The sequence below is a fragment of the Rhipicephalus sanguineus genome, chromosome 5 (assembly GCF_013339695.2).
Source record: "Rhipicephalus sanguineus isolate Rsan-2018 chromosome 5, BIME_Rsan_1.4, whole genome shotgun sequence".
Lineage (NCBI taxonomy): Eukaryota > Metazoa > Arthropoda > Arachnida > Ixodida > Ixodidae > Rhipicephalus > Rhipicephalus sanguineus.
The window spans coordinates 58033811-58059831 of record NC_051180.1 but is presented as its reverse complement, the minus strand read 5'-3'; the positions used below and the strand labels follow the sequence as shown (position 1 = coordinate 58059831).

Here is a 26021-nt window from a genome sequence, read left to right as displayed (position 1 = left end):
TTTTCATCTATTTCATATGTTGTTACCCGGGATATATAAATTGCGTGGTTTGTAAAAAGGTAGTGTAGTTGATACCTGGCGATAACCTATTAAAAAAAGCTTTCTCTAAAGGCTGTTTGAATGTTATGTGTATTCTAAGCCGATTAAATTATGTGCTTGTTCCTCCAAGTTGCTACAAATTTGTTTTAGATGCAAAGTATCTTAAGGCGGAGCTCAATCCGGTGGTGGTGGTGTGCGGCGTGACCACCCTTACTGCGCATGCGCATACCCTCTCCACACACCCTCTCCACTTTCCCTCTCCTTCCCCTCTCCACGTTCCCTCTCTCTTCCCCCTTCCCACAACTCTCTCCCCTCCCCCTTTCCACTCTTCCTCTGAAACGCGGGCTAGACATGCCGAAATTCTCTCCTGCGCAACGCCGCGATGAGCTCGAGCGCATGCGCGTCCCCTCCCCTTCTCTCTCCTCTCCTACACTGCCCCCCTCTCGCCCGCCTGTCGACCGCATTCCCCGCTCGCCCTGTGAGAATTAACGGCCAGGCTAGATGGAAGATACGACGCGCGTAGCGTCCCTCTTCGCGTTCCACGACGCGAGGTCGGTAGCATGCCCAACGAACGCCAACGGAACGCGATCGTGCAAGTGCTCCGGCTTCGCATCGCCTCATGGTCCCCTTTAGCGGGAGATGGTGTAATTTTTTTCAAGCTCCAAAAACGACATAATAAATGCCGCTAACTGCTCCCAAACAAGGTTCTCCTGCTCCTAAATTGAAATTTTGCTGCTCCCAAAACTGCTCCCATATCGATTTCAGCTGTCTCCCCCTTGCTGTGTTGAAAAACCTTGAAAAAAAAAACTGTTTCTACTACTATACCTGGCGACAACTTTCTGTGGCAGCACAGCTAAAGCTACGTGGGAGGAGCTTCTGCACATGTGTTACTACGCCAAGTAGTCCGTTCGCGGGCGATTTCGGTTTTGGTTTCGCGAGCGCATAAAACATGTGCGTTTCCACACGAGTATTCATGGCTCATGATGTTATTTGGGAATTTATGCAGATAGTTTATTCACAGATGTAGTCGAAATCTACCACATGACTTGATATACTTAAGCATGCAGCACAAATACCTGGAATCGTTGCTGAGCTCTTCTACAAATCAAATTATATAACGCTAATGTGCTAGTGGTTCAAGTCCACGTGCAAAGCGAGCACTATTTAGTGTTGTTTACATTTATTTTTTGGGAAAGCGACAGAATATTTTGCATTGCGAAGGAACGCAGGAATCAGCTTTATTAAAGCGGTCGGTTTTACTTTTCAAAGAAAAAAGAAAGCCACGGCCCAGCAGTAACTGCGCATTCGGAAATCTTACGCAAAGGTAACAAGCCATTTTCTTAATTTCGGTGCACACAGGGTCGACATCGTCGTTTTCCTACATTTGGAGACGCTGTAACTTTCTGGAGACGCTCACGGCATTTTGTCAGGGGACGCGAAGGCATCGAAAGGCAGCAGATATCTTGGCCACGACCAGTCAGGAGCGGGCGTCTCACGTGTGTGATTATACAAACGGGTGAAACGCGTTCCTTACTCCCGTGGTCAAGAATGCTTTTTTTGCAAATTGAAAATCACGCTGTCAGTCGCATAATAGACATGAACGCGTCTGTTGCCGAGGCAAAGCTGTGCATGGGTGATTTTGTCACCGTAAATCGCTCTCATTCAAAACGCCAAAACACCTCCCGCCGTAGACGCCGACGGGCACGGTGTTAGACGCAATCTTCGGTGCGACTGTATCAGTAATAGTAGGCAACCGAAATACCGACCATGTATGCAACGCATTTTATGAAATGGGCCACTTATTTTACGTACTGTTTCCAATCGCAGTTTTGCTTTCAAGCGGCTCTTCTTGCTGAAGACTTGAAGGTCACCGTCGTCACTGTCAAGGAAGCTATCGCGATGAGAGACCCACTTGCGATGGTGGTATCACTTGCACACTTCTTTCTCGGTGATAGTATGGGCAAATCAACAAAATAATTCACAACGCACCGCTGTCTTCGTTTGTTTCTGGTCGATGAACACAGATATCACCTAACAAACACGCGCCTATGCTCACTTGCAAGCTTCGATGTGCACCTGTTGCAGCCGAGCGACGCCATCGTTGTTGAGTGGGGACGGAAAACGTGAAACGGACACCAGAAAACCTGAAAACTCGAAAGAGCGAAAATCGCTAATCCTTTACGGGATTATCATTCTTACTTTCAACGCAAGCAATCTTGAACGTAATACCTATTTCTTTTCTTTTTATGTTTTCTTTTATGCTCCGTATTCTACAAAACCTAGCGTTCGCGGACTACATACAGAAGCGGAGTAAAAAAGTGCGTGGTTCGGTTGCGTAGCCTTCGCTGTGCTGCCACAGAAAGTTGTCGCCAGGTATAAGCGCTCACTTGCCTAGGTATAACTGTGCGCAGTAAGGGTGGTCGAAAATTGATCTGAATCTGTCCACCACAGCGTCTCTCTTGCACCTAGTGTTGCTACCCGGCCCGGCCCGGCCCGACGGCAGATCAGGCCCGACAGAGGCCCGATCCAATAAAATAGGTGGTGTTGCCAGAACATAGAATATACAGCAAAGTGTTAAGTAGCAAATATCTAAGCTTTCATGGCGAATGTTTGGCTAGCAGTTCTAATTTAACCTATGGTAATTTGGTGTAAAAAGGGGCTCACAGTGGAAACAGTTGAGGGGACATACTGGGGAGAATGAATCTTTGCTCGACAATGGTATACTATAACTGTGTTTTTTTTGTTGGTTTTTTTTTTTGCGAATGCAATGGGGATAATCAAGAACGTTTTGCAGCAGATATTGCAGCAAGGAAAGTGATTTGTAGCATGAGTTCAGTTTCGATAGGAAGTGCAATAAAAACAGAGAAGACAGAGAACAGAACGCTCGCTTCAATTTGTTTTTATTGCGCTCTTTATTAAAACTTAAAACATGCTCCAACGACAAATGCAATCGTACACCCGGCTTCTGCATATGTAACACCTGTCTTCAGCATTATAGCACCTTGCCACAGCAAGATAGAGGAAGAAAGACAAGTTTATTACCTTGTTGTAAATACACTAACCTAGATAAAAATTATAACGAACCGTGTGCACCACGTGTACTTTTAGAAATACGTATAGGCAGCCGAAAGGAAGAAAAAAATATTTGTGGTGGAATTCTTTTCATATATCACACCACTGCTATTATATAGAGTCCATAAATCTTCTGTGGCATATTTTATAGCTTATTTCTTCACGTGTTATTGTGCAAAAAATCAAGTTATCTAGAGATTCCGGCTTTAAGCAAGCCATACACCGTTGCATCACATATCCTGCTGCGCTAAAGTTTCTCGCACTGCATGCGCTTGCCGCAGGGGTGCACATCTGCCTTGCGAATTGTGAAGGTGCCGGCAGTCGTTGTTCTTAACTTCCTCCACTGGAGCAAATTTAGGATGTCTTTGTGGACCTCTGCAGAATGAACGTAGCTGTGCATTTCTATAGTTCCCGAACGTCGTGACACTATTCAGTACCACCTATAAAGCTCCTCTTTGAGGGCTTCTCCTGGCAGTTTTCAGCAGTGTATGTTATGCACGACTTGCACCGTGGTCTTTTTTTTCTATGTCATAATGCTCTATGCCTTCCTAACAATGTTGTACTCAGGGGCGTAGCCAGAAATTTTTTTCGGGGGACACGCTTGGGCACGTTAACGTGTTCTGCGAACGTATCCCTGGCGCTGCTTCTAAACTTACATTTTCCCATGCTGAAATTGACGCAGGTTTGAAAAGTCTTGCTTGTGAGGCCGTTTCGGCGCAGTTTGGCGCAATTTTTGCAATTTTTATGCTTTTGGAGCAGCTTGGCATAGGAAAACGGAGTCGTATCAAAAATGCGCAATATGCGCAGCTGTCTCATCCCTGACAGAGTGATGTTCCCTGAAAACTGCATCACTGGGCAGCACAAAAATTTTTTTGGGCAAAGCCTGTGATTGGTCAACAAAACTGTCCTTATTTCTTGAGCGAGTCTGAGTGAGCTCCACCTTCCATTGCCGACCTATGGTCCTATCCATCTTCAGCATTACTACCACTCTATATCTGCTTACTCTATACTCAAGTCTATTCACTAGGGGTGTGCGAATATTCGAAATTTCGAATATTTTTCGAATAGTGTTTGCTATTAGATTCGATTCGCACTGGAATTTTACTATTCAAACTATTCGAACTTCCCAAAAACAAATACAGTCGACGTCCGATTGAAAGTGACCCCTTCAGATTTTCAATATGCTTCACCTCACTGCACTCTCGTATTGCGGCACAGCTACCTTTCAAGCTCCGGTACGGTCGAACTTTGCCAAGACAGTCAACGGCCGATTGGAAGTGGTCCCTAGATTTTCAATATGCTTCACCTCATCACAACACTGTATTGCGGCAAAGCTGCCTTTCAAGCTCCGTTACGGTCGAACTTTGCCAAGACACAGTCAACGTTCGATTGAAAGCGGCCCCTAGATTTTCAATATGCTTCACCTCATCCACCCCGGTATCGCGGCAAAGCTGCCTTTCAAGCTCTGCTACGGTCGCAAATGTACTCGCTCAAGAAAACGCCGGTTCCAACATGGAGATGAAAGATGTGGCAGAAGTGGGGGCTCAATTAATGCTGTTTAGGACCTGAAATTTGGGCAGGAAGCCCGAAAAATCGGAATCCGAAGCTTTTTAGCAAAAATATTACAGATGTTCTTATATATCAACGGCTACGAGGCAGATTTGGAACTCCGGACTTGAAGGGAGCACACCCTTGTCCACCACATCATTTGGGGTTCCACAGAAGTTGAGAGAGGAGGAGAGGCTGAGGAAATGGCCTCTTTGCCTATCACGTGTAAAGTGTTGTCGGCAACACTTTAATTGCACCAAATCATGTACATAAATTGAATTCGGCCCCTACATTGCCTCATTCTCGATAAGACAACTATGAAGCACCACCCCGCCAGTGCTTCAGCAACCTAGCAAAAAGAAACACTTTCATGTTGCTATCTCATAAGAATATACTTAGGAATGCTCCCTAACTTTTTTTTCTGCAATTTCGCTTAGAAGTATTAAAAAAATGTTCTAGAAATATTTGAAAAAGATTCGAAAAATATTCGATTCGATTTGCGCTCACACGTCAATATTCGAATTCGCTTCGCACCCAAAATTTTGCTATTCGCACAGCTCTACTATTCACACATATGTCAACGCACGAGCATTCATGTGCTACCTCAATATTTATTGATCAGAGGCATGAGTTAGGGGGTGGTGGTGTCGTGACCTCCCCCACAAACTCTTTCACGTGAAGTTCTTCATAAAATATCTTGTGCGAGTCACTTATTTCATAGAAATGTCCTTACATGCTTGAAACAACTTTATAATACGTATTTGAAGGTACAACATCAAAAGGCGTAGAGCACCGATTATGTGAGATATTGGTGTTAAAGAGCACTGGCAACATGATTGAAAAGCCAATTTTATGCTAACGGACTCAGGAGTCTACTCACTCAGGCTCACTAAGATGTAGGTCAAGCCGTGAGTCTGAGGGAGTCCGGCTGAGTCATATATATGTTGGAGAGCTCGAATCCGAGCGATTCCGGTTGAGAAAAACTGTGGCAAGTCTGAATCCAAGTGAGCCCTCAGAGCAAAATAATATTTCTTGACTGATTATAAGTGAGCTCCAATTTTTTTTGCTGATCTATTGCACTGCATAAAAATGCTTGGACATAACCGATGATATTCTGTGCCAACTAGTGGTCATCCCTGGGTGGTAACCCTGACAGTTAATGTGCGCTTATCGCCAACGACGATGCACATTTCGTGCTTAATTGCAATAAAGAGAATAAAAAAAATTTCCTTGACCACAAAACCAGGGGTCGATAGATATATTCCGATTTATGCAGTAAGCTGACTAACCTTTCGCACCTGCTGTCACTGCCATGTGTCCCAATTCTTCCATCAGATTCTGCAGCACTTATGAGCAGCTCCATGTGGTCCGCAGCCTGAATCCTGAACCTTCCAGGTCTCACATGGAAAAGCGCTCCAGCTGACAATTCCAAGTCCAGAGAGCAAGGGCCATCGTTTTTCAGCCAGACGCTAGTAGCACGTCCCCTGCCGCAACACACTTCCAAGGGCTGCGTTGAATGTGCAAACTCATCATGAATGGCCCATTCCCAGTAGTAAACTAGGAAGGAGCAAAATGCTTCCTCATTCATCACCAACGTACTGAATTTGACAATGAAGTCGTACACATCGTCAGATGAACAGGAACAGTACAGAAACGTACACAATTGTGACAGTACTGACCTGAATATAGTGTCACAACTCCAGCAGCGAGAAAGAGAATACTACTATACCAAACAGCACGTGTTTGGTCTAGTAGTACACACCATATATAGTAGTAGTAAACACAATATATGTTAAACGTGTAGCACATTTAATGTGCCATGACCTGTAGAGACATTACAGAGGTCATGTTTGCAAACATTTCATGTGGTTTGCAAACCTCCTTTTCAGAAGCCTTACAATAAAAAATCTTCACAAGTTACGTGAGTAAATAAGGTGCTATTACAAGCATTTTGGATGCAATATCAAAGAACAAAAATAGGAAATAAGACAATGATACCTAATTGCAATACTAAATGCAGTACAGAGTGCCACAAAACATTATACATGTGATAATAAGAGTCAGAGGTAACACGGAAGGTACAAAATAAAATATGAACCCTGAACATAGAAATAAACATGAATTGCTAAACAGACAAAAAAAAATTAAGCAAGCAAGAAGCGAACAAACTAGTCATACCTTGCAAGTGCTGACATGTTCCAGTGTTAATGATGGTGGCTTAATTGAAACACAAACGCCAACTCCTGCCAGAAACCTGCGAGAGAGCAGGCAACCATCCAGGAGCACTTCCATCTTGGCCTGGACAGTGAGACCTGAAGAAAGAAAGCAAGAGTGCAACATCCCAATAGCAAGGAATTACCGAGTCAATGGAAAAGGAAAGAATTAGCAATGGGCAACTGCAGTAGAGCTCCATTGCGATGTTTCTCAGGAAAACACCGACCAAAATAAACACTGCATCCAATAATGCTTGCAGCAGCAGCACCACCGATGAGACGAAGAAGATACTCATCGATGCCAATGAGTATCTTCTCAAGAAGGTATTGAGTACCCAAAACCTTCTTGAAAGGTAAATATGAGGTCAAACTATGAAAGGCCTGCTTAGTAAAGCTCCTTATAGGCTTCGACAGCTGGTATGATGGTGCTGCGGCGCTAGGAGAGCCAGCGCCACCAGCAGCGACCACGCGCGTGATCCCGCCGTGACATGTTGCAGACGACCTTTGCAATGACATTGCGGAACAAGCAGTGCGCGTTACTGTCTGGATTCCGCAGAACTGAACACATAGAAAGATATTTAAAATGCAAGCCGTCTTCTTCGCGACGATGTTTACACTGGAAATCATGTTTGCGGCATTAGGGAGGAAACTATGTCTGCAAAGGGGCTCTCCGAATTCATTCGCAAGTGTGTTGCTCAGATGAATAGCGTCAGCTAGGACATCCACCTTCAAGTTATCAAAGCTTTAACAAGGTCTTGTATTATTTACATTAAATAAGATTTTTTCATCTAATATGCAAAGAGCTTCCTTTGACTTTTGCGTCCGTTCTGTTGGTACGGGCTAAGCAAGAGAAAAGTTTGTTCGTTCTGTTCCTCTCACTTTTTAAGGCAAAAGCCTTAGATGCCTCATCAAACACGAAATTTGACCGTGGGTGGTGTCTCGCGCAGCGCTGTGTCGGGGACGAGTGATGCAAAAAATAATCATCACAAGATGACGTCACGATCATGTCACAGATCGCCAAAATTTGTGAAGTCATCATGACGTCACAGTGACGTAACGTCACATGATGACGTCATTACATCATATTGTAGCTTGGTTAAAGGTGGTCTGATCACGGAGGCAATGCAAAATCACGTCAGGTGCAGAAAGCTTTTGAAAAGTGGCGTGGCAGCATCAATAAATTGGCCGAGAGGAAAAAGAAGATGGCTTTCGCCTTCGAGTCGTCTTAACTGAATGCATAAGGGACCCTACGAGTTTTTTATGCTCGCTCGTTCCTTGGGGCTGTTCGATGATTTCTGCACATTTTCCCAGTTGTCTATAGGACCAATTGCATGTTGTGAGAGCAAGGTACACATGCAAGGCTGGATGCCGAGGACGGTGTAAGCACGCCGCCGCCTTGGCTTGTTTGTCAACAAGTGGGAGCAAGCATCATGCACAGACCTACCATGCGCTTGATTGGCAATCGCCGCATCCCCTTCCAGAGATGAAGATTAGGGGTGTGCGAATATTCGAAATTTCGAATATTTTTCGAATAGTGTTTGCTATTCGATTCGATTCGCACTGGAATTTTACTATTCGAACTATTCGAACTTCCCAAAAACAAATACAGTCAACGTCCGATTGAAAGTGACCCCTTCAGATTTTCAATATGCTTCACCTCATTACACTCTTGTATTGCGGCAAAGCTGTCTTTCAAGCTCCGTTACGGTCGAACTTAGCCAAGAGACAGTCAACGTCCGATTGGAAATTGTCCCTAGCTTTTCAATATGCTTCACATCATCACACCCCCGTATTGCGGCAAAGCTACCTTTCAAGCTCCGTTACGGTCGAACTTGGCCAAGAGACAGTCAACGTCAGATTGGAAGTGGTCCCTAGATTTTCAATACGCTTCACCTCATCACACCCCAGTATTGCGGCAAAGCTGCCTTTCAAGCTCCGCTACGGTCGCATGTGTATTAACTCAAAAAAACGCTGGTTCCAACATGGAGATAAAAGATGTGGCAGAGGTGGGGGCTCAATTAATGCTGTTTTGGACCTGAAATTTGGGCAGGAAGTCCGAAAAATCGAACGCCGAAGCTTTTTAGCATCCAAAATTTCAGATGTTCGTATATATCAACGTCTACGAGGCAGTATTGGAACCCCGGACTTGAAGGGAGCACACCCTTGTCTGCCACATCAGTTGGGCTTCCACAGAAGCTGAAAGAGGAGGAGAGGCTGAGAAAATGGCATCTTTGCCTATCACGTGTAAAGTGTTGTCGGCAACACTTTGGCTGCACCAAATCATGTACATAAATACAATTTGGCCTCTACATTGCCTCATTCTTGATAAGACAACTATGACACCCCTACCCGCCAGCGCTTCATCAACCTAGCAAAAAGAAACACTTTCATGTTGCTATCTCATGAGAACATACTTAGGGATTCTCTGCAACTTTTTTCTGTAATTTCACTTCGAAGTATTCGAAAAATGTTTGAGAAATATTCGAAAATTATTCGAAAAGTATTCGCTTCGATTCGCACTCAATCTTTATTATTCGAATTCGCTTCGCACCCAAAATTTTGCTATTCGCACAGCTCTAATGAAGACTACGTGACCTTACACTTCGCCGTAAGGTCACGTAGTGGTCTTTCCCATAGCATGCAGGAAAAAGTGTCCAAACATATAGGCAGAGTGCAGGGCTATCGAGCTTATCTGATCATTGCCCAAGAAGTGGGCACTGCATATGCGGTTCCGGTGCTTTGCAAGCTGCCGAAGACCTCCCTCGGGGCTAAAAAAGGCAGGGTATATGACCATGACGAGCAAATATGCGCAATAATAGCAAGGATAAAAAAAAATGAAGAGCATTTGTTTCTCTCGCACATTGCACCGCCCTCATCTAACGCTCTCATCGCTCATTCTCCTGAGCCTTCCATATAAATCCATATAATTTTAATTTTGACAGCTTACCGGCAGCGTTTCAGTAGCTGTTGTGACGGCCATACACGCAGCAATAGCATGGTTACACTCCTGTTTGACCACGAATTAGCGTCATTTTTTCGAGCTGCTGTAGTTCCGCCCGTACGCACACGCTCTCAGCCGCGACTGATTAGTAGTGCGCTGCGCCGCGGGCGGCGCCACTTGTTCAGTCAAAGCTGCAGCGCACTAGGCTTATTGCTACTTCATGACTAGAATGAACATTAAAGACCTTGTTTCGCAGTTGCAGCTGTGAATCGTATCAAGTGTGGCTTGAAATTTCCATTTGGTGCTTGTATTGAATCTTCAATGACTTAGACTAGGAGTTCTGTGAAGGGAGTTTCAGTGTTCCGCGAGTGGTCAGAACAAATGCACAAATGCAACCAGCTCCCATTTTGCCCCCATAACACCTAGTTTATTGATTTAGAGAGGAAAATTTGTATCGCATTTTGCATTTAACGAAGCCATGGCACACTGCACTCATACATCAGGAGTCTGCGAGTAAAGAGATGCACAAGGTAGCATCACTTAAGTTATGGGTTCCGCAGAAATATTAGGGGTCCTACAGCAAGGCCATAAAGTTTGAGAGCCCCTGTCTTAGACAACAAGCCTTACCAAGTACTCGCCGTCCTGTTTAGTTTTTACACAGCCTCATATACTCAGGTAACTGTGCAAGGTATCGCATTGTTACATACACTGCCTTTGGAATAGAGCCATATCTTCAGCCAGATATCAAGCCCCATTACATAACGACGGCGGCAGTGGCCAAGGAAAACTTCTCGGTATTACTAATAAAATACCTGCTCTGCAGAGATTGAATACTCACAGTCCGCACTATGTGTAGAGCACTCCACAACAAAAGAAGTGGCAGCGCGCTCCTCCTTGCTTGGAAGGACGACGGAAAATGATGTTGCAGCAGCCTCGTTGCCCTCGACTTCCTTGGACCTCACAGTAAACACTCCTTCGCCCTGCATGCATCATTTCATGATTAATAGCTACCAACTGTCCCAAGTTGTTTATTTACCATATATTGCCGATTATAAGTCGACCCCCCAACTTGCAACCCCTTCTTGGGAAAAAAAAAGGTTGACTCCTTACACAGCCTCATGCTGCGGCCATAGCTCACCAATAAGTTTTTCAGAAGAGGGAGTGATGCAAAGAAACATTTATTTGCCCGTGAAACATTGCTTACAACTCGTCGTCGTTTGAGAGAAGGACGCAGTCACGGTCATTGCCATTGTGTGAGCCACTGCTGCCGCTCGCCGTCAGAACGGGTGCCGGTGGTACTGAGATGCCGCACGTGGAAAACGCTGCACGGACCATGTCGGTTGGCAGTCCATACCAGGCATCGTTGACCCGAAAGGAACGGCGTGTAGCAGCGCACGCGAAGATCTTGGTCCTTTGTTTTCTCCATTCCCTCCCACACTTTTCCAATACATCAAACTTGCACCCTGCTTCAACGTTACTTTCCGACTCTGCGTAGAGGATCGCTTGCCTCTTGAAAGCAGCGCTGTACTGCTGCCGGCGTAGCGGTGGCATCTTGGCGTCCGTTTGGCAGCGTCACAAATCGCGCACACCACTGCTCGCAAGCGAAGCGAAATGCAGAAATGGCGAACAGGCGTGAGTGCAAAAAGACGCGAAGACGCTTGTGGGCGCATGTGACTAGTCATGTGGTTTAGTTCCACGCGAAGTGTTGCCAGCCCACACGGCGCTGCCAGCTTTTCTGTGGAACGCCGATGGTTTGTCAACGAATCGTTTCTATTGTATGAAATGAAAACAAAACTGCAGGGCGCATCGCAAGATAAATTCCTCTTTATTCATAGAGCACCGTTCGCCCTCTATCAAAGGTTTGAAATGCTGCTTTCGAGACAGTATTTCCCAAGCAGTTCGCATTAATGCCGCGCGGCGGTGATTTTTAAATGCGCTCCGTAGTTTCACCTCGCGTGGTTTCGCTATAGTTTCGTGATCGTCGTGGCAGATCGCAAAAATGTCCGGCTCCGGCGGCGCGTGCGCGTTGGGAGATAGCTGTTGCCGCGACTCCGCTGCCTCTGTGGCTGATGTTATTGATGCGTCGAATACACTCAAACCTCGGTATAACGAACACGGATATAACGAAATATTGGTTATAACGAAGTCATTGAATAATAGTCTTGTCATAGCTACAGTGTTACAAGTAAACGTTTATAACGAATTTTGGGATATAACGAAGTTATTTTCGTGGCAGATGTGACTTTGTTATAATGAGATTTGAGTGTAGCAGGAAATCCGAGGACGACGACCTTTCGTCGGACCCCACAGATAAGTCGACTTTACGATTCCGCGTATAGGTCGACTCCGATTATAGGTCGACCCCCGAGCTTTGGAAGGTCATTTTATGAAAAAAATGTCGACTTATATTCGGCAATATACAGTAACTTAGAATTTGCAACTTGGAAAAGTATGCCAGCAGTGAAAAGAATTAGATGGAAAAAACTTAGGGCAGGAAACAGAGAAAGGAACAGGATGCTATGCAACATAAATTATACACTATTGGTGGTTGGGCTAAAATGTCTTATGCAGTTAACCACATCACTGCTTGGTTTGTGTGCCTCTAGAATTAAAACTGCGTTTTAAGTGCAATGCCACAGTGGAAAACTACTTTCTGCCGGATAAGATTCTTAAGCTATGCAGAAACCCAACTCGGTAAAACAGGACCCAATGATGATTAACAGCCATAAAGTTTCACACAATAATTACTAGAAGGAACTTTGATGCTGTGATCCCTAAGCTACCATGGCAATGATCGGTAATAAATGGTTTTGTCAAGTGCCTGTGGCTTCAAATGTACTTGTGCCATTATAAATATTCTCTAACTTCTGTTTCGGAAGAAGACTTGGCTAGCTGTGGATGTAGCGGAATTGGTGAGGTAAAGAGCTGCAGCTGAACCCTGGCATGGTATTCATCTCAGTGGAAGCCTCACTTTTAGTATAATCAATTTGCAATGTAGACATGTCATTTGCCTCAATATTGTGTGTGTAATGTAGCTGGGACTAACTCTTGGTATTTCTGTTTGTATGTAAGAGTTGCTTGCAAAGCACAGCGGTAAGCATGAAGTACAGCAGAAGCAGTGTGGCCACTTTCACGGCCAATACTATTTATTAAGAGTAACACATAATAAGGTCTGTTCATGCCAGGAACTATAGTTTCTACAGCATTTCTCTCGTGTTACCTCAGGAATTCAACACCGAGCTAGTAGACACCAAACGGATGCGACGCTGAAGCTCTCACAGACAACATGCTTAAAAAAAAAGTCCTTTCACTTGCAGTTTCAAATGCAGTCAACACTGCTGTGTAGTTTAAGATATTTAATCAAGACCAGCTGTACACTGCCTGCAACAATGAAGGCCAAGACAAGGAATCATTAGCAACATGCCTCATTGCTTATCACCATACGGACTAAAAACCTACCGTATTATCACCATACGGACTAAAAACCTACCGTATTTACTCGATTCTACCGCGCCCTCGATTGTAACGCGCACCCGTTTTCCGCGACCAAAAACAAGAAAAAATCTAAAACATGGATTGTAACGCGCACCCATTTTTCGTGAGAGAAAAGAAAAAAAAGTTCGTAGGAGTTAACCTTCGCACATTCCGAAGAACAAGTATTTGGGTTTTAAAGAACTAAAGTTCCAAAAAATAAAACACAGTCAAACAGCGGGCCTTGCCGCTAAACTGTCACCACTACGGCGGCGATACGAGTCACGTAATGGATCAGTCCTCGTCGCTGTCGCACAACACCTTGTCGCTGTAAACGCTTTTCGATATCGGGAAACCGGCCCTGCTTTGGTCCACTGAAACCTTTTCGTGAAGCTTTGCTGTAAAAAATCTTCTGCTTCTGTTTGCGCCAGTCTTGCCCGCACGTTTCGGGAACTCCGAACGACCGCGATGCGGCCCGATTTCCGTCCGTCTCTGCATATGTAATAACTTTTCTTTTAAATGCGGCATCGTGGTGCACTTGTCGAGTATTTCGAGTCGGCACTTCCATGCTGTCGATGCGAACGCAGAACGGGATGACGAGCTCCTCAGCACACGTACGAACTAAAACAATGGCCGAGGCGCGTAGGAGGCGGCCATTTTGAAATGCCGATGGCAATATGATAACCGAACTGTAGAAGGGTACGCATTTGGGCTGGTTGGTTCATGATTACGGGTGAGAAACAGCGCTAAAAAGACGGGACAAGAAAGGACACGAGACGACGGCGCTGACTAACAACCAAAATGTGCTTTATTCCTTCAGTCAGCATAAATATACTTCACCACTAACCTTCGGAGATAGAATTCATGTCTCGTTGATCGCCCTACTGCCTCTGCGCAGGCTGAGTTTTCTGTATTTTCATTACGTTAGTGGTGAAGTATATTTATGCTGACTGAAGGAATAAAGCACATTTTGGTTGTTAGTCAGCGCCGTCGTCTCGTGTCCTTTCTTGTCCCGTCTTTTTAGCGCTGTTTCTCACCCGTAATGATAACCGAGTTTTTTTTTTTTTTCGGTACTCGATTCTAACGCGCATGCGATTTTTGGACTCGTTTTACCGAAAAAAAAGGTGCGCTTTAGATTCCAGTAAATACGGTATTAGGCCCGGCAGCTCAGGCCTAGCATGACCAATGGACCACTGATGACAATATATGCAAGAAGGCCAGCAAGACAAGCATCGCACCGCATTCTTCAAGACTCACCCCGCGTATGCAAACTACAACAGGGACGGCGCAGGAACTTTCGTTGATCACAGTCACTTCCTGACTGCTGCAGCTGTTTGCACCGCCTTGTTCAGCATCGAAATGCAGACCTTCAAAGTTGATGTTCTGGCTTGGCTCCAGGGTGACGCATGGCTCCTCAACTCGAGCAGCCAGAGTCAGGCTGTGCAGGATTTCATGGCCACCCCCAGCCTTGTCCTCAGCGACAATGCCAACCACGATTTCTACAAAACCAGGACTCAGGGAGAGGAAGGAGCCCTGGGTAGCAAGACACAAGAGGCATAACAGTTATAGCTGTTATATAGTTGAACCCCTTTATAAGAGACATGCACAGGGGCGCAGTTCTTGTCCCTTATATGAGGCGTCTCTTATAAGCAGGGTACCATGTCCTCATTTTCTGAACAATATCTTTTTCGATGCAGGCCCACTGGTGTCTGTATACACAGTTGTCCCTTACATCAGTGTGTCTTATAAAGGGGTTCAACTGCAACCAAACCTCATTACAGTGAAGTCACACTTGACAGAAACACCTTTGTAATATGCAATACTCCTTGTAAACAGATACTTTCATTAGGAAATTTTTTCCAGATTTTGTTCTCCCCATTATAGCAATGCAATATCCCTACAATGCCCTTAAGGCACTACAGGCACTTCTAATGAACCAAAATAAATTAAATGAATGTGAAAGCAAACAAATGCTTACGACACAACAATGACTGGACTCCCTGCAACGGTGGACTTCACATTAATTCCCATTTACACAGGCACCTAAAACTACTACTGTAAAATCCCGAGCAAGCGTCCCCCCCCCCCTGCTGTGCAAGATAATCGGACAAGATTTGGAGGGGGGGCCCTTGCTCGGTCGCGGACCAAAATTCAAGATGGCAGCGGAATAGCCTCTAAGAAGAATGCACACTTGTGCTTCTAATCAAATACTTTATTGAATACTCATGCATTTACTGAACCAGAGGGAACCCTTGTGTGAAATTTCATGTGTTATGACAAGAGGGAAAGACCTTCAAATGTTCTGACAATTTGTGACAACTCCGAACGCAACCTTGAGGCACCACTCTGTAAAAGTACAAAGAAATTGTGCACTTATCTAAAGACTCTCAGAACTTAGGTTCCTAGGAACCTCTGCTGCAGGATTCCCTAGTGGAGAACACGTTGGAAAAAAAATTGTGGTAGGGGAGGGGGGGGGGGCATGCTCAGTCATTGGTGCGCTTGCTCAAATAGAGGAGCTTGCTCGGGATTTTAGGGTAAGTAGGTACACGAACATATCTGCATTTTGTCACCATTGAAATGCGGCCGCCGCGGCTAGGAATCAAACCCATGCCCTCGTGCTTAACAGCACAATGACACAACCATTAGGGCAGTATGATGGGTGGTGCATTACATTACACTCACAACGTCTCATTAAGTCGGATCTCTGAACAAAGCACTGCAATTCTTTCTCTATAACTACCGTAAAATGCCGACCAAGTGCCCCCACCCGAGCAAGTGCCCCCCTCCCTTTTTCGGGTGATCTGAAACAGGCGCCAGTGACCGAGCAAGCACCTACCCCCCCCCCTCCCCTGCGGCCACTTTTTTTTTTTCAAACTAGCATCGCTTGTGTAAAAAGAACCACAAGAATGAGTACACTGAATGCATATCATGTTTATGAAATTCCGTTGTCATGTGGCCTGTCGTATATTGGTCAAACCGGTCACTGGTTCAATGGTTTGAGAATAAAAAGAGTAAATAAATAAAGCATTTTATTAGAAGCATGGATGGGCATTTTTATTTTTAACGGCTCTCCCACTGCCATTTTGAATTTTGGTCCTGGACCGAGCAAGCGGCCCCCTCCAAATCTGGTCGAATTATCCATCACTGTAGGGGGGGCGCTTGCTCGGCATTTTACGGTATGTAATGGAAGTTCATAGTTTTCCAAGTTGCTACATTCGCTTTTGATACATCTTTCACATAGTCTTTCTGAACATTCATCCAGACTTTACAATAGGAAAATCATAATCATCAGTCTAGTGAATTCACGAAATAAAACAAGGGAAATTTGCAAAATTAATTGGCATCTCCCACTTGTACCAAGTTTTCAACCCTCATTCTATCATAACTAATATCGTAATTCTGTTCAGACATCTGAACAGATCTATTCAGACATCTGAAGAGGACAAAATGCATTTAAACATACCACTCTCAAACTTGCCACTGGTTTCTTGGTTATCCTTTGTGTAACCTCCTTTCGAGTATTGCAACAGTTTGACATAAGCTGTGCACGCATATCGAATTTGCTTTACAGTGATGCATACAGAGGACTTCTGATTCGAAGCAATTTCTGGAGCAGCAAAATTTTCATTTTGACACACTTTGGCGCAGCGAAAAATTCCATGTTGGAGCACTTTGGAGCAGGTAATTTTGCATCTGGGAGCACCCTGGAGCAGCTAATTTCACATTCTAGAGTACACCGAAGGAGCAAGTTGCATTTACATTCAGACACCCGAAGAATTATTATGGGGCTCCTATGAAAAGCCAGATAAACATCTCGATTGGTTGCGAATCTCATGAAGACAATGCTTGCCAGAGCACTCCTTATTTCGCTCGATTATGCAAAAATGAGGGTGTCATGGAGTTGGATGTTGTGGAATAACCTCTCCAGATCTTTCTTTGACTCAGCCAAATAAACCGATCACTGGATCAATAAAAGTGCATGTTACGAAATTACATTCTACAATTATGTGGTCATCAATGCACAGGGCTCCTGCCAGAAATCATCTTAAAACGTTGCACTTTAAATCAGCAGGAGTGGCAGAGAAACGCCACAACATACAACATCGCCTCGATGCTAAGAAGCCAAGGTCTCCCTTTTTATGCATTCCATGAAGACAACTTGAAGGCGAAAGTCTGCTTCTTTTTCTTCTCAGTCGATTGTATTGATCCTTTTGATTTACTATTGCTTACTGCAGGGATGCAACAGCCAAAATAGAATGTAGAGCAAGTTTTGGAGCAGGAAAATCTCTCTTTTGGAGCAGGAAAATCCAAATTTGGAGCAGATTACGGGAAAAAGAAACTCCCGTTTTGGAGCTCAAAATTCCAAATTTCGAGCAGCTTCACAAACAAAGCTTGCTTTTGGAACAGTAACAAAAAAATGTATGCAAACATTTCAATGTCACCACCACAATCATGTTTTCAGTGCATAACATGCTGAATAATGCCAGTGAATTCTCCGGAAACCAGTAAGGCCTTGTGCATTGGTGAATTTGCACCAAGGTCCTTTACACCTGGCCTACGCCACTGGCTGATCACGCCACTGTTGCAATCCACTTCATTCAGCACCGATGCGCTGAATTTTGTATTCCGCCCTGCTAAGAAGATCTTAAGGAGAAAGTCCACTTTAAAGAGAGCCGCCATATGTGTATATAGTTCAAGAGAAAAGTCTAAGTCCGGTGTTTATATGTCATGCAACGTCCAAGACAAACCAGCCAATAAGTACAATCTTCATAAGTGCGTCCTCCCCTTATCTTTATTATATATATATATATATATATATATATATATATATATATATATATATATATAGAATGAAGAAAGAAACTACGACTTTCGTTGATTCGGCACTGTATATTTTCACTAACGTTTCGTCTGGTGGACCAGACTTTGTCAAAGTCTGGTCCACCAGACGAAACGTTAGTGAAAATATACAGTGCCGAATCAACGAAAGTCGTAGTTTCTTTCTTCATTCCTTATTCTATCGGGGTCCGCGTGATTCTTTTCCCACTATATATATATATATATATATATATATATATATATATCAAATTGCACCATTTGCGATAAAGAAAGTCTCACGTATACCATTGTTTCCAAGCTCCAAAGAAAGCCCGCAAAATACAAAAAGAACCACGTGACTAGCGCATTCGCTTGCCGCGAGAATGCTGCCTTCAGCCGTGGTTTGAGGGAACGAAATCAGCTGCGGCCACGACTCGCCGGCTTCATTGCAGCGGTAGGCCGATAAGTCGACGGTGTTTTTTTGGCCCGCGTCAGCCAGTTGGCGCGCGTGACGGTGCAAGTTGTAGTGAGCGCAGGCAAAGAAACCACCGTCAACTTGTCAGCCTACCGCTGCAACGGAGCCACGGCTGAGGGCAGCATTCTCGCGGCGGGCGAATGCGCTAGTCACGTGGTTCTTTTTGTATTTCGCGGGCTTTCTTTGCAGCTTGGAAAAAATGGTATACGTGAGACTTTCTTTATCGCAAATAATGGAATTCGGGTTTCTGAAGACGCCCTCGAACTTTGCAAGCCGCATTTCTTGCCTACAGTCAATATTTAGCAATTTAATTAAATAATCTTAATTAACAAATTAGTTAATTACCAAACAAAAGATTGTCTGTAGTGTGCGAGGTGACTGTCAGTAATTTGCAAGTGATTTCACTTGCCTGCCTCTAATATTGTATTTGTAAACCCTTGGCTAAAGACAGCTGGGACACCCTGTGTGTGTGTGTGTGTATATACATATATATATATATATATATATATATATATATATATATATATACATATATATATACATATATATATATATGTGTGTGTGTGTGTGTGTGTGTGTGTGTGTGTGTGTGTGTGTGTGTGTGTGTGTGTGTGTAGAGAGAGACAGAGAGAGAGAGAGGAGGGAGGGAGCTATGCACAGCGAAGTCGGCATCGTTTCATTGAATGCAGTGCCTGTCGCCGCGTAGAGTCGAACCCTTCCTAGTTTCGTGCAGCACGTCTCCAACAAAGCGGACGCCATCACTCCCGGGTCGGTCGCGTGCTCTACCGTACGACAGCTTTTCCCGAGGAGTATTCCTACCCGTTCCGCTCGTGACCACATGTAGGGATACGGCAAAGATTTCGTTGGGTTAAACAATGGTGAGCTGCTATCGTTTCTGCAAGCGACACGCAATCTGCGTTTCCGCTCAGGTGGCGTCAGCCAACAGCATACTTGGGTTCGTCGCCTATATTATGCGTGCAATATATTAACAGTATAGCACCAATAGCGCTATGCCGCACGTGCTACCGAGCAGATATAAAGATCCTGATCGCGATAAGGTTGATGGCGATAACTCGTACTGACGTGCTCGTGGTATCTGCCATGAAACATTCGCGCCAGGAAAGCGGTGACCGCACTCGCGTTGATGTCAAAATGATTAGTCGAACAATGTCCACATTTCCAAAAAAACGGAAGGCCTTTTACGGCACATCGTGGTGTCGGCCTCACCGCGACTGGGGGGGAGCAAGTACCTTGATGAACTCTTTCGGCTAAGGCGGTCAGGGTTTTCGTGTGTAGTACTTCTCTATACAACACTTTACTCGTCAGTAGATTTAAAAAGACTTTACTGTATACAACCCGCGAATTCGTGCACGTGAGTACTGCTATTTGAACAAAGGCAGCGCTGAACCGGAATCCACCAAACAATAACGACATCCCCACTAAGATTTGCAGCACGTGAAAAACGGCTCTTTTGTCAGTTAACTTTCTTTATGCGGTGCTTCCACATTAAATGGGCGTTCACCTTTGCTCATGCTGAATGACCCTGTAAAGCAGCGTTTGAACCAGCAGTAAAAACTTCATTTAGGCCCACCGGCCCACCGGCAAACACACCAGAACAGATTAACGTCCTGTTTGAGTCAAGCGCCACTGGGTCAAAGAATTGGATTGGATGAAAGTGCCTCTGGTGCTTCTCCCAACATTAAGTCGCCAATAAGGGCTTCATTTTGCGTTAAAACGAGGCTAAAACTAGCGCAACCGAAAAATTTTGCGATTACCGGGGGCGTTTTGGCGCAGCGTGGCGCAATTTCGAGAAATATTGCGGTTTTGGCACAGCTCGGCGAAGAAAAACGAAATTGTATCAACATGGCGTAATTGGCACAGCTGTTGCATCCCTGTTACTGCCTTAATTGCATGCAGTGTGGCGCTTGAAACGAGCTACCAGCAACGTTTCTGGAATAGATGACGTCAGCCGATTAATTGCCGCCACCGAATGGCTTAAAGTCACGAGCCTCTGCTGAGAGTGTCAAACCGCCTTGCACAACAGCAGTGGTTAAAGTCTGGCTCCATCAAGGGTGGAGTCTCTAGTTATTAAAACAAAGATGGAGACGGCTATCAGGTTGTGTTACGCATCATTCTATACAAATGGGCAAACTAAATTTTAAAGGCATTTTTTCTTTTGCTCAGTTAATGACACAGACCTGAAACAAGCGATCCCCAATCTCTACCACGGTGCTCGGCAGTATCTGACGTAAAAGAGCTCAAACTAAAACAGTGTTGGGGGTTCTAACGTATGTGCTATTAGTGGCGAAACCACTACTTTATAGTAGGAATGGACAAATATTTGGGCGTTTCGAATATTCGAACGAATTCAGATTATTCAAAATTTTGAAGTATTCGAAATGAACGAATATATGTATACATTTGACCACACATAACCCCCTGTAGAGGTGGTTTCACTGCAGCGTCCAGTTGCTGTGCCGTGAAACAACCCATACAGGGGAAATGTGCACTGCCGCGAAGCCACACTTAAAGGTTAAATGTACATTTTTTTTTTAACTTTAAAAGCGTGTTATATGGGCTTATATGCGTTAAGTATAGTAATTTTTAAATTCTAACGTCCACTTATAACTTGCACCCTATTCAAATCTTGATACTACTCAAGGCTGCTTCATTTCAAACCAAAAAAGTGACATTCACTCGTACCTAGTTCCAATCTTTAAAAATATTGTGCAAGGGTCATGACAAAAATGCTCATTTTTCTTAATAATATGCGATAAATACTATTCGAACTATTCGATTCAAAATTATTCGACCAAATCACTATTCGCTTCAGATTCGCTTCGAACCTCAAACTCACTATTTGCCCATCCCTACTTTATAGTATAATCATGACATCAAAGACAAAGGTAGCCTTTCTGAACAATCTTGACGGTCTGTTTTGACACACTTGCGCAGGATGTTTGAGATGAGAGGATGAACGTGCAGGGGCCCCAAATGTTTTGCGATTGTGCCCTCGCAGGTAATCTCAACGCCAATCTCATTAGCGCGAGACACATGGGGGCATGAAGCCCTCCACACTGAGTAATGCGAGGAAACAGTGCGAGCTTTTTTGCATGGGTAGAACTTATAACATTGGTCCATGGCACACAAGGCAGCCAGCACATTTTGCAAGCACACAACTCTACACTCTAGCAGGGGTGGTCTCGCATGTCTCGTCAATAGTGGTAGGGTGACTGAGAGCCCTCAGGACCTCCCTGACATCACTACACAAGAGAAGCCGAGTCGGCACCATGCATGGCTTCGTGGCTTAATTGGCATGCACACGCGAGCAATGCATCTATAAACGCTGCATCTGTTGTATGGCTGCAGGCAGTCTAGTATCTATGAACGTTGCACAGGAGCACTGTTTCGTCTGTAGAATAATCCTTGGTTTGTGGCTGTGACTTTGGTGGCATCAAGATCAAGCTGCACGTCTTGAAGCATTGGAGATGCTATTGCCGGTGACAGACACCACCAAACTTGAGACTTTGGTGCAGTTTGGCACAATTTACGTCAGTTTTATCAGGATGGTGCAGTAAATCTAATTTGGTGCACTTTGGCGGAGTTGGCGCAGGAGTGGAATCACTGGCTTTAGATCTCCTAACAGGCACAGTTAGAAGAACTGTAACACATACCTTATCAGTGCAGAGGTGTTTAACTGTAGGCTTGGTGGTTCAAATTTTTGTTAATTTTGAAGCACTAATTTTCTGCAGCTTTTGTAAAAAAAAAACTAAAATTGCGGTCCTATATCAATGTAGTACCGTTTTCTATTATTGTTACAATATTTCTTCATTTCTTGTCTAAACTGCAACACATTTAATCCAGATCACTCTGGCGGAAAAGCTCATTTGTGTGTTTAACAGGTTTTTGAATAAGAGAAATGGAGTTTGTGCTGAGATTCCTCTTCAGGCTGTAGTAAGCTGCAACACAACCTTTAGTCATTTCGAAGTTTATCAGCCGATAAAGATTTAAATGGTTTATGAGACGATATTTTACCATCCACCAAATGCTTAAAGCCACTGCATGTGTATTTGCAAGTGCAGGGAACAATGACATGCCTATGCAACAGCCGCTAACTAAACAAAGATTTCCTGACTGTCATATTTCGCAAAACGAATTTTCAGTATCAAGCTATCCTTGAAATTTTGAAAGAAATTTTGAAATGCCCTTATATCACTCTTAACAGATTTAATGTCTTCTTCAATGTCCCTTTATTTCAAGGCATCAACTACGACAATTCAATCTTCAAGAACAACTACAAACCCCACATCAACATCAGCTGCAGCGTGCCTCACAGAAAATCTTACCTGAATTTCTGCAAAACTGCCGCTGGCCACAGTGTGCTGGCCTGGAAATTGAACGTTGACTGTCTCGGTGTTCTTGGGTGTGCGGCCATCAACACTTGAGCGAAGCTGCCGAATTTGGTAGTGCCGGCTTTTCCCCGTCGGATTTACCAAAGCAAGAACGACGTTCTGTGGTGCTCCAGCGCAAAGCCTACCAAGCTCTGCTCTCGAATGCTGAAGAAAGCCCATTGGAAGAACCAGGCCTGCATAAGAGATATCAAAAATAACGAGGAAGCCACACGCATCAAAATGTAATCGTACTGCTTTCCCTCTCCATGAACTTGTTAATGTTTGACGAAGAGAAATCGGCTTCCTGGAATGTTCTAGAACCTACCCTTACAAGAATAAATTTAGACAGTCCATCGACTGTCTGGACAAACTTTTATACAGTCTATAGACTGTCTAAATGTTTTTGTAAGGGTATGTTCTGTGAACAGCTGAAAAAACCACAATTGACATGCACTGCCTCAGCGGGTTAAACTAAAACACACCATACAGACATATGCAAGCCATACACAAGAGCTGTGAACCATCAGCGCCATAGTGCTTCCAGAATACATCACAGAATACTAAATGTTTTCAAATACGTGCAACTGGCACATTTCAATCAATGAGGGAAGGGAATTTTGAGGGCTCGTTTCTTTGTTTGACACAAAGAAACGTTTCATTGTTTTCATTAAGGGGACACTAAAGGCAAATATTAAGTCGACGTTGATTGTTGAAATAGCGGTCCAGAAACCTCGTAGTGCTGCTTTTGTGCCAAGGAAGTGCTTATTTTGAAATAAAATCACGTTTTTAGTGCTCCGCATCGCGTTAGCGCGCTTGAAATCTCCTGCCTGAAAATACGACTTTCATACGTCACTGCTGCCGTGCCCAACGTTGCCCGCTTTTACTGCGCGGCCGCCGACACTAGTAGCAGCCGAGCGAAAGTAGCGGGACCCACAGTAGCAACAACGGCGCTGCGGCAAAGACTTGCTCGGATGGGCACATTCAAAGCCTTCACCAAGTTGCGGTTGGTCTCGTAATCCTCAGTACGAAAGGGCAGCGAGCACACATGCAGAGGTTTTGACTGTTTAGCACACTGGCGCAATGGCATGACACTAAGCCACTTCGAGCGTAAGGGTTCATTCCGCGGCACCCAGTGAAAATACACACCGGTTTCCTTGCTGCAGCACTAGCGTTGTGCACCATTCGGGCATCCGGCAATATCACACGCATGCGGCATTTTGTCGAACTTTCTGTCAGAGCGACTTTCACGAGCGCGCAAAACACGCCCGGCAGTACGCGATCCCGAAACTACCACTGAGACGGGCGAGGCGCAGTTGGCGCAGTTCGGCGAAAACGGAACCTTTGAACCACGCGCGCCGTTCCCCATGGCAAAGCCACGGAGGTTTTGTTTTCCATGAATCAAGCGGAAACGAACAAACAGCATTTTATTACGTCTTTTTATGCTCGGAATGTTCTTTTTTTACTGCTGCTAGTTTGATTACTAGTGATTTATTGTAGGCCGACTTCCATACGTCATCGGGATCACTTCAAAAATGTCCCACTCGTGGCGCTCATCATGTGATACATTTAGCTTAATTTCTCGGTAAGTAGGGCACTGCTGTTGATAATATTGCCGTTTTAGAAGTTGTCATACATTGGGCTTTCACTCTGACATAAATTGTTATTTGCCTTTAGTGTCCCTTTAAGGTTGTGTCAAACAAAGAAACGAACCCTCAAAATTTTCTTCCTCGCATCAGGTGCGTAATCCGAAGGTTGCAGGTTTGGTCGCTGCCAGCGGCAAGTTGCCTTTTTGTCCACATTACTTTCTTCACATCTATATCTCAATTACTACAATACACTTAAAACAGTACAATTAACATCCCCTATCCTTTCCTTGGCTTCATGATCTGCCGTTTTCATTGAGGCACACTTCAAGTCCTATGTTATTTGCCAACCATAACCCCTTTGGTAGTGTTAGGAGTGCAAAGACAACCCATACCTGACGGTGCAGGCCATGACTTGTAGTTCGAGAGCACCGGGCTGCGAGAAGTTTGGATGCTACTGGCTGTACCAAAGAACTGGCTCGATGGGTTCTTGGTAGAGTTTCCGGAGCCACTGAACAGTTCTCTGGCTGGCAATCGGCCCTCTTTCATGGCTTCATGGTTTCTTTCAGGACGAAGGTTTTCGTCGCTTCTACATATGCTCTTTGCTGCCAGGGGTTGCTTGTCCCCATCGCCACTTTTAAGTGTTCTCAGGTCGGGACTACTGATCGACGACAGCTTTCGAAACGCACCTGGCGACTTAAATGCCGTGGTCTTGGAGACGATGGGAGACACTTTGCCGTGAAGTCTTGATGGGGACTTCAGCGAGGAAACGTTCTGGCCCCTGGAGCAGCCAAGATGTGGAGCCCTGCTGCGGACTGGAAGCTGTGACCCGTCTTTCTTAAGAGACGACGAAACACGTGGAGGAATCCGCAATGCCGTTGATGAACATGTGGAGCCCAGGCCGGAGGAACGAGACTTCGATGCGGAAGAAGACGTTGATGCAGTGGATATCCGAGATGTTCTTGCACGAGGAGCAGCGCCAAGGGGGCGCTTGAAATAACTGTCCCCTTGAGCCTGCCTGTCAATTTGAGAGACCCGCTTGGAAGAAGCTGCATGGCTCAGACGAGTGGCACCAGTCTGTCTGTTGGCAAGCCCCTTCGACCTGCTTGAAGATGCATCTTCCAAGGAATAGTCTATGCCCGACTCTGAATGCAGCGATGTTAGGCTGGTCTCCTGTGACTCATCTGAAAAGCAAAGTCGCACGAATGGCATAAGCACACCACTCGGCTAGTTTGGTGGTACACTTGGTCATATGCAAGGCACTTTCCATGTAATAAACACGTTTTACTACGGAACGTGATAAAACATAATGATAAACATAATGCATGATAAACATAAAGTTGAATTGATGGCACAAATGCACGGACGGGAAAAGAATTTTGTTATGTCAATAAAATATAACAGTGCTACATCAAATTACATTATGTTTACTTGCATGTTTCTTTGATATGTGTTGCCAATATATTCCGT

At 44.7% G+C, this 26021-nt stretch overlaps 1 protein-coding gene across 1 annotated transcript in view; it reads right to left on the bottom strand.

Annotated features, from left to right (window-relative positions):
* The window catches only part of LOC119393670 (uncharacterized), an 81752-nt gene that overhangs the window by 30318 nt on the left and 25413 nt on the right, over positions 1 to 26021 (bottom strand). The window contains exons 9-14 of the mRNA XM_037660787.2: positions 24947 to 25735; positions 22924 to 23162; positions 14542 to 14817; positions 10652 to 10793; positions 6838 to 6971; positions 5949 to 6166 (exon numbers count right to left, since the gene is read on the bottom strand). Coding sequence (XP_037516715.1) covers positions 5949 to 6166; positions 6838 to 6971; positions 10652 to 10793; positions 14542 to 14817; positions 22924 to 23162; positions 24947 to 25735 — 1798 coding nt within the window. The remainder of the gene's footprint in view (positions 1 to 5948; positions 6167 to 6837; positions 6972 to 10651; positions 10794 to 14541; positions 14818 to 22923; positions 23163 to 24946; positions 25736 to 26021) is intronic.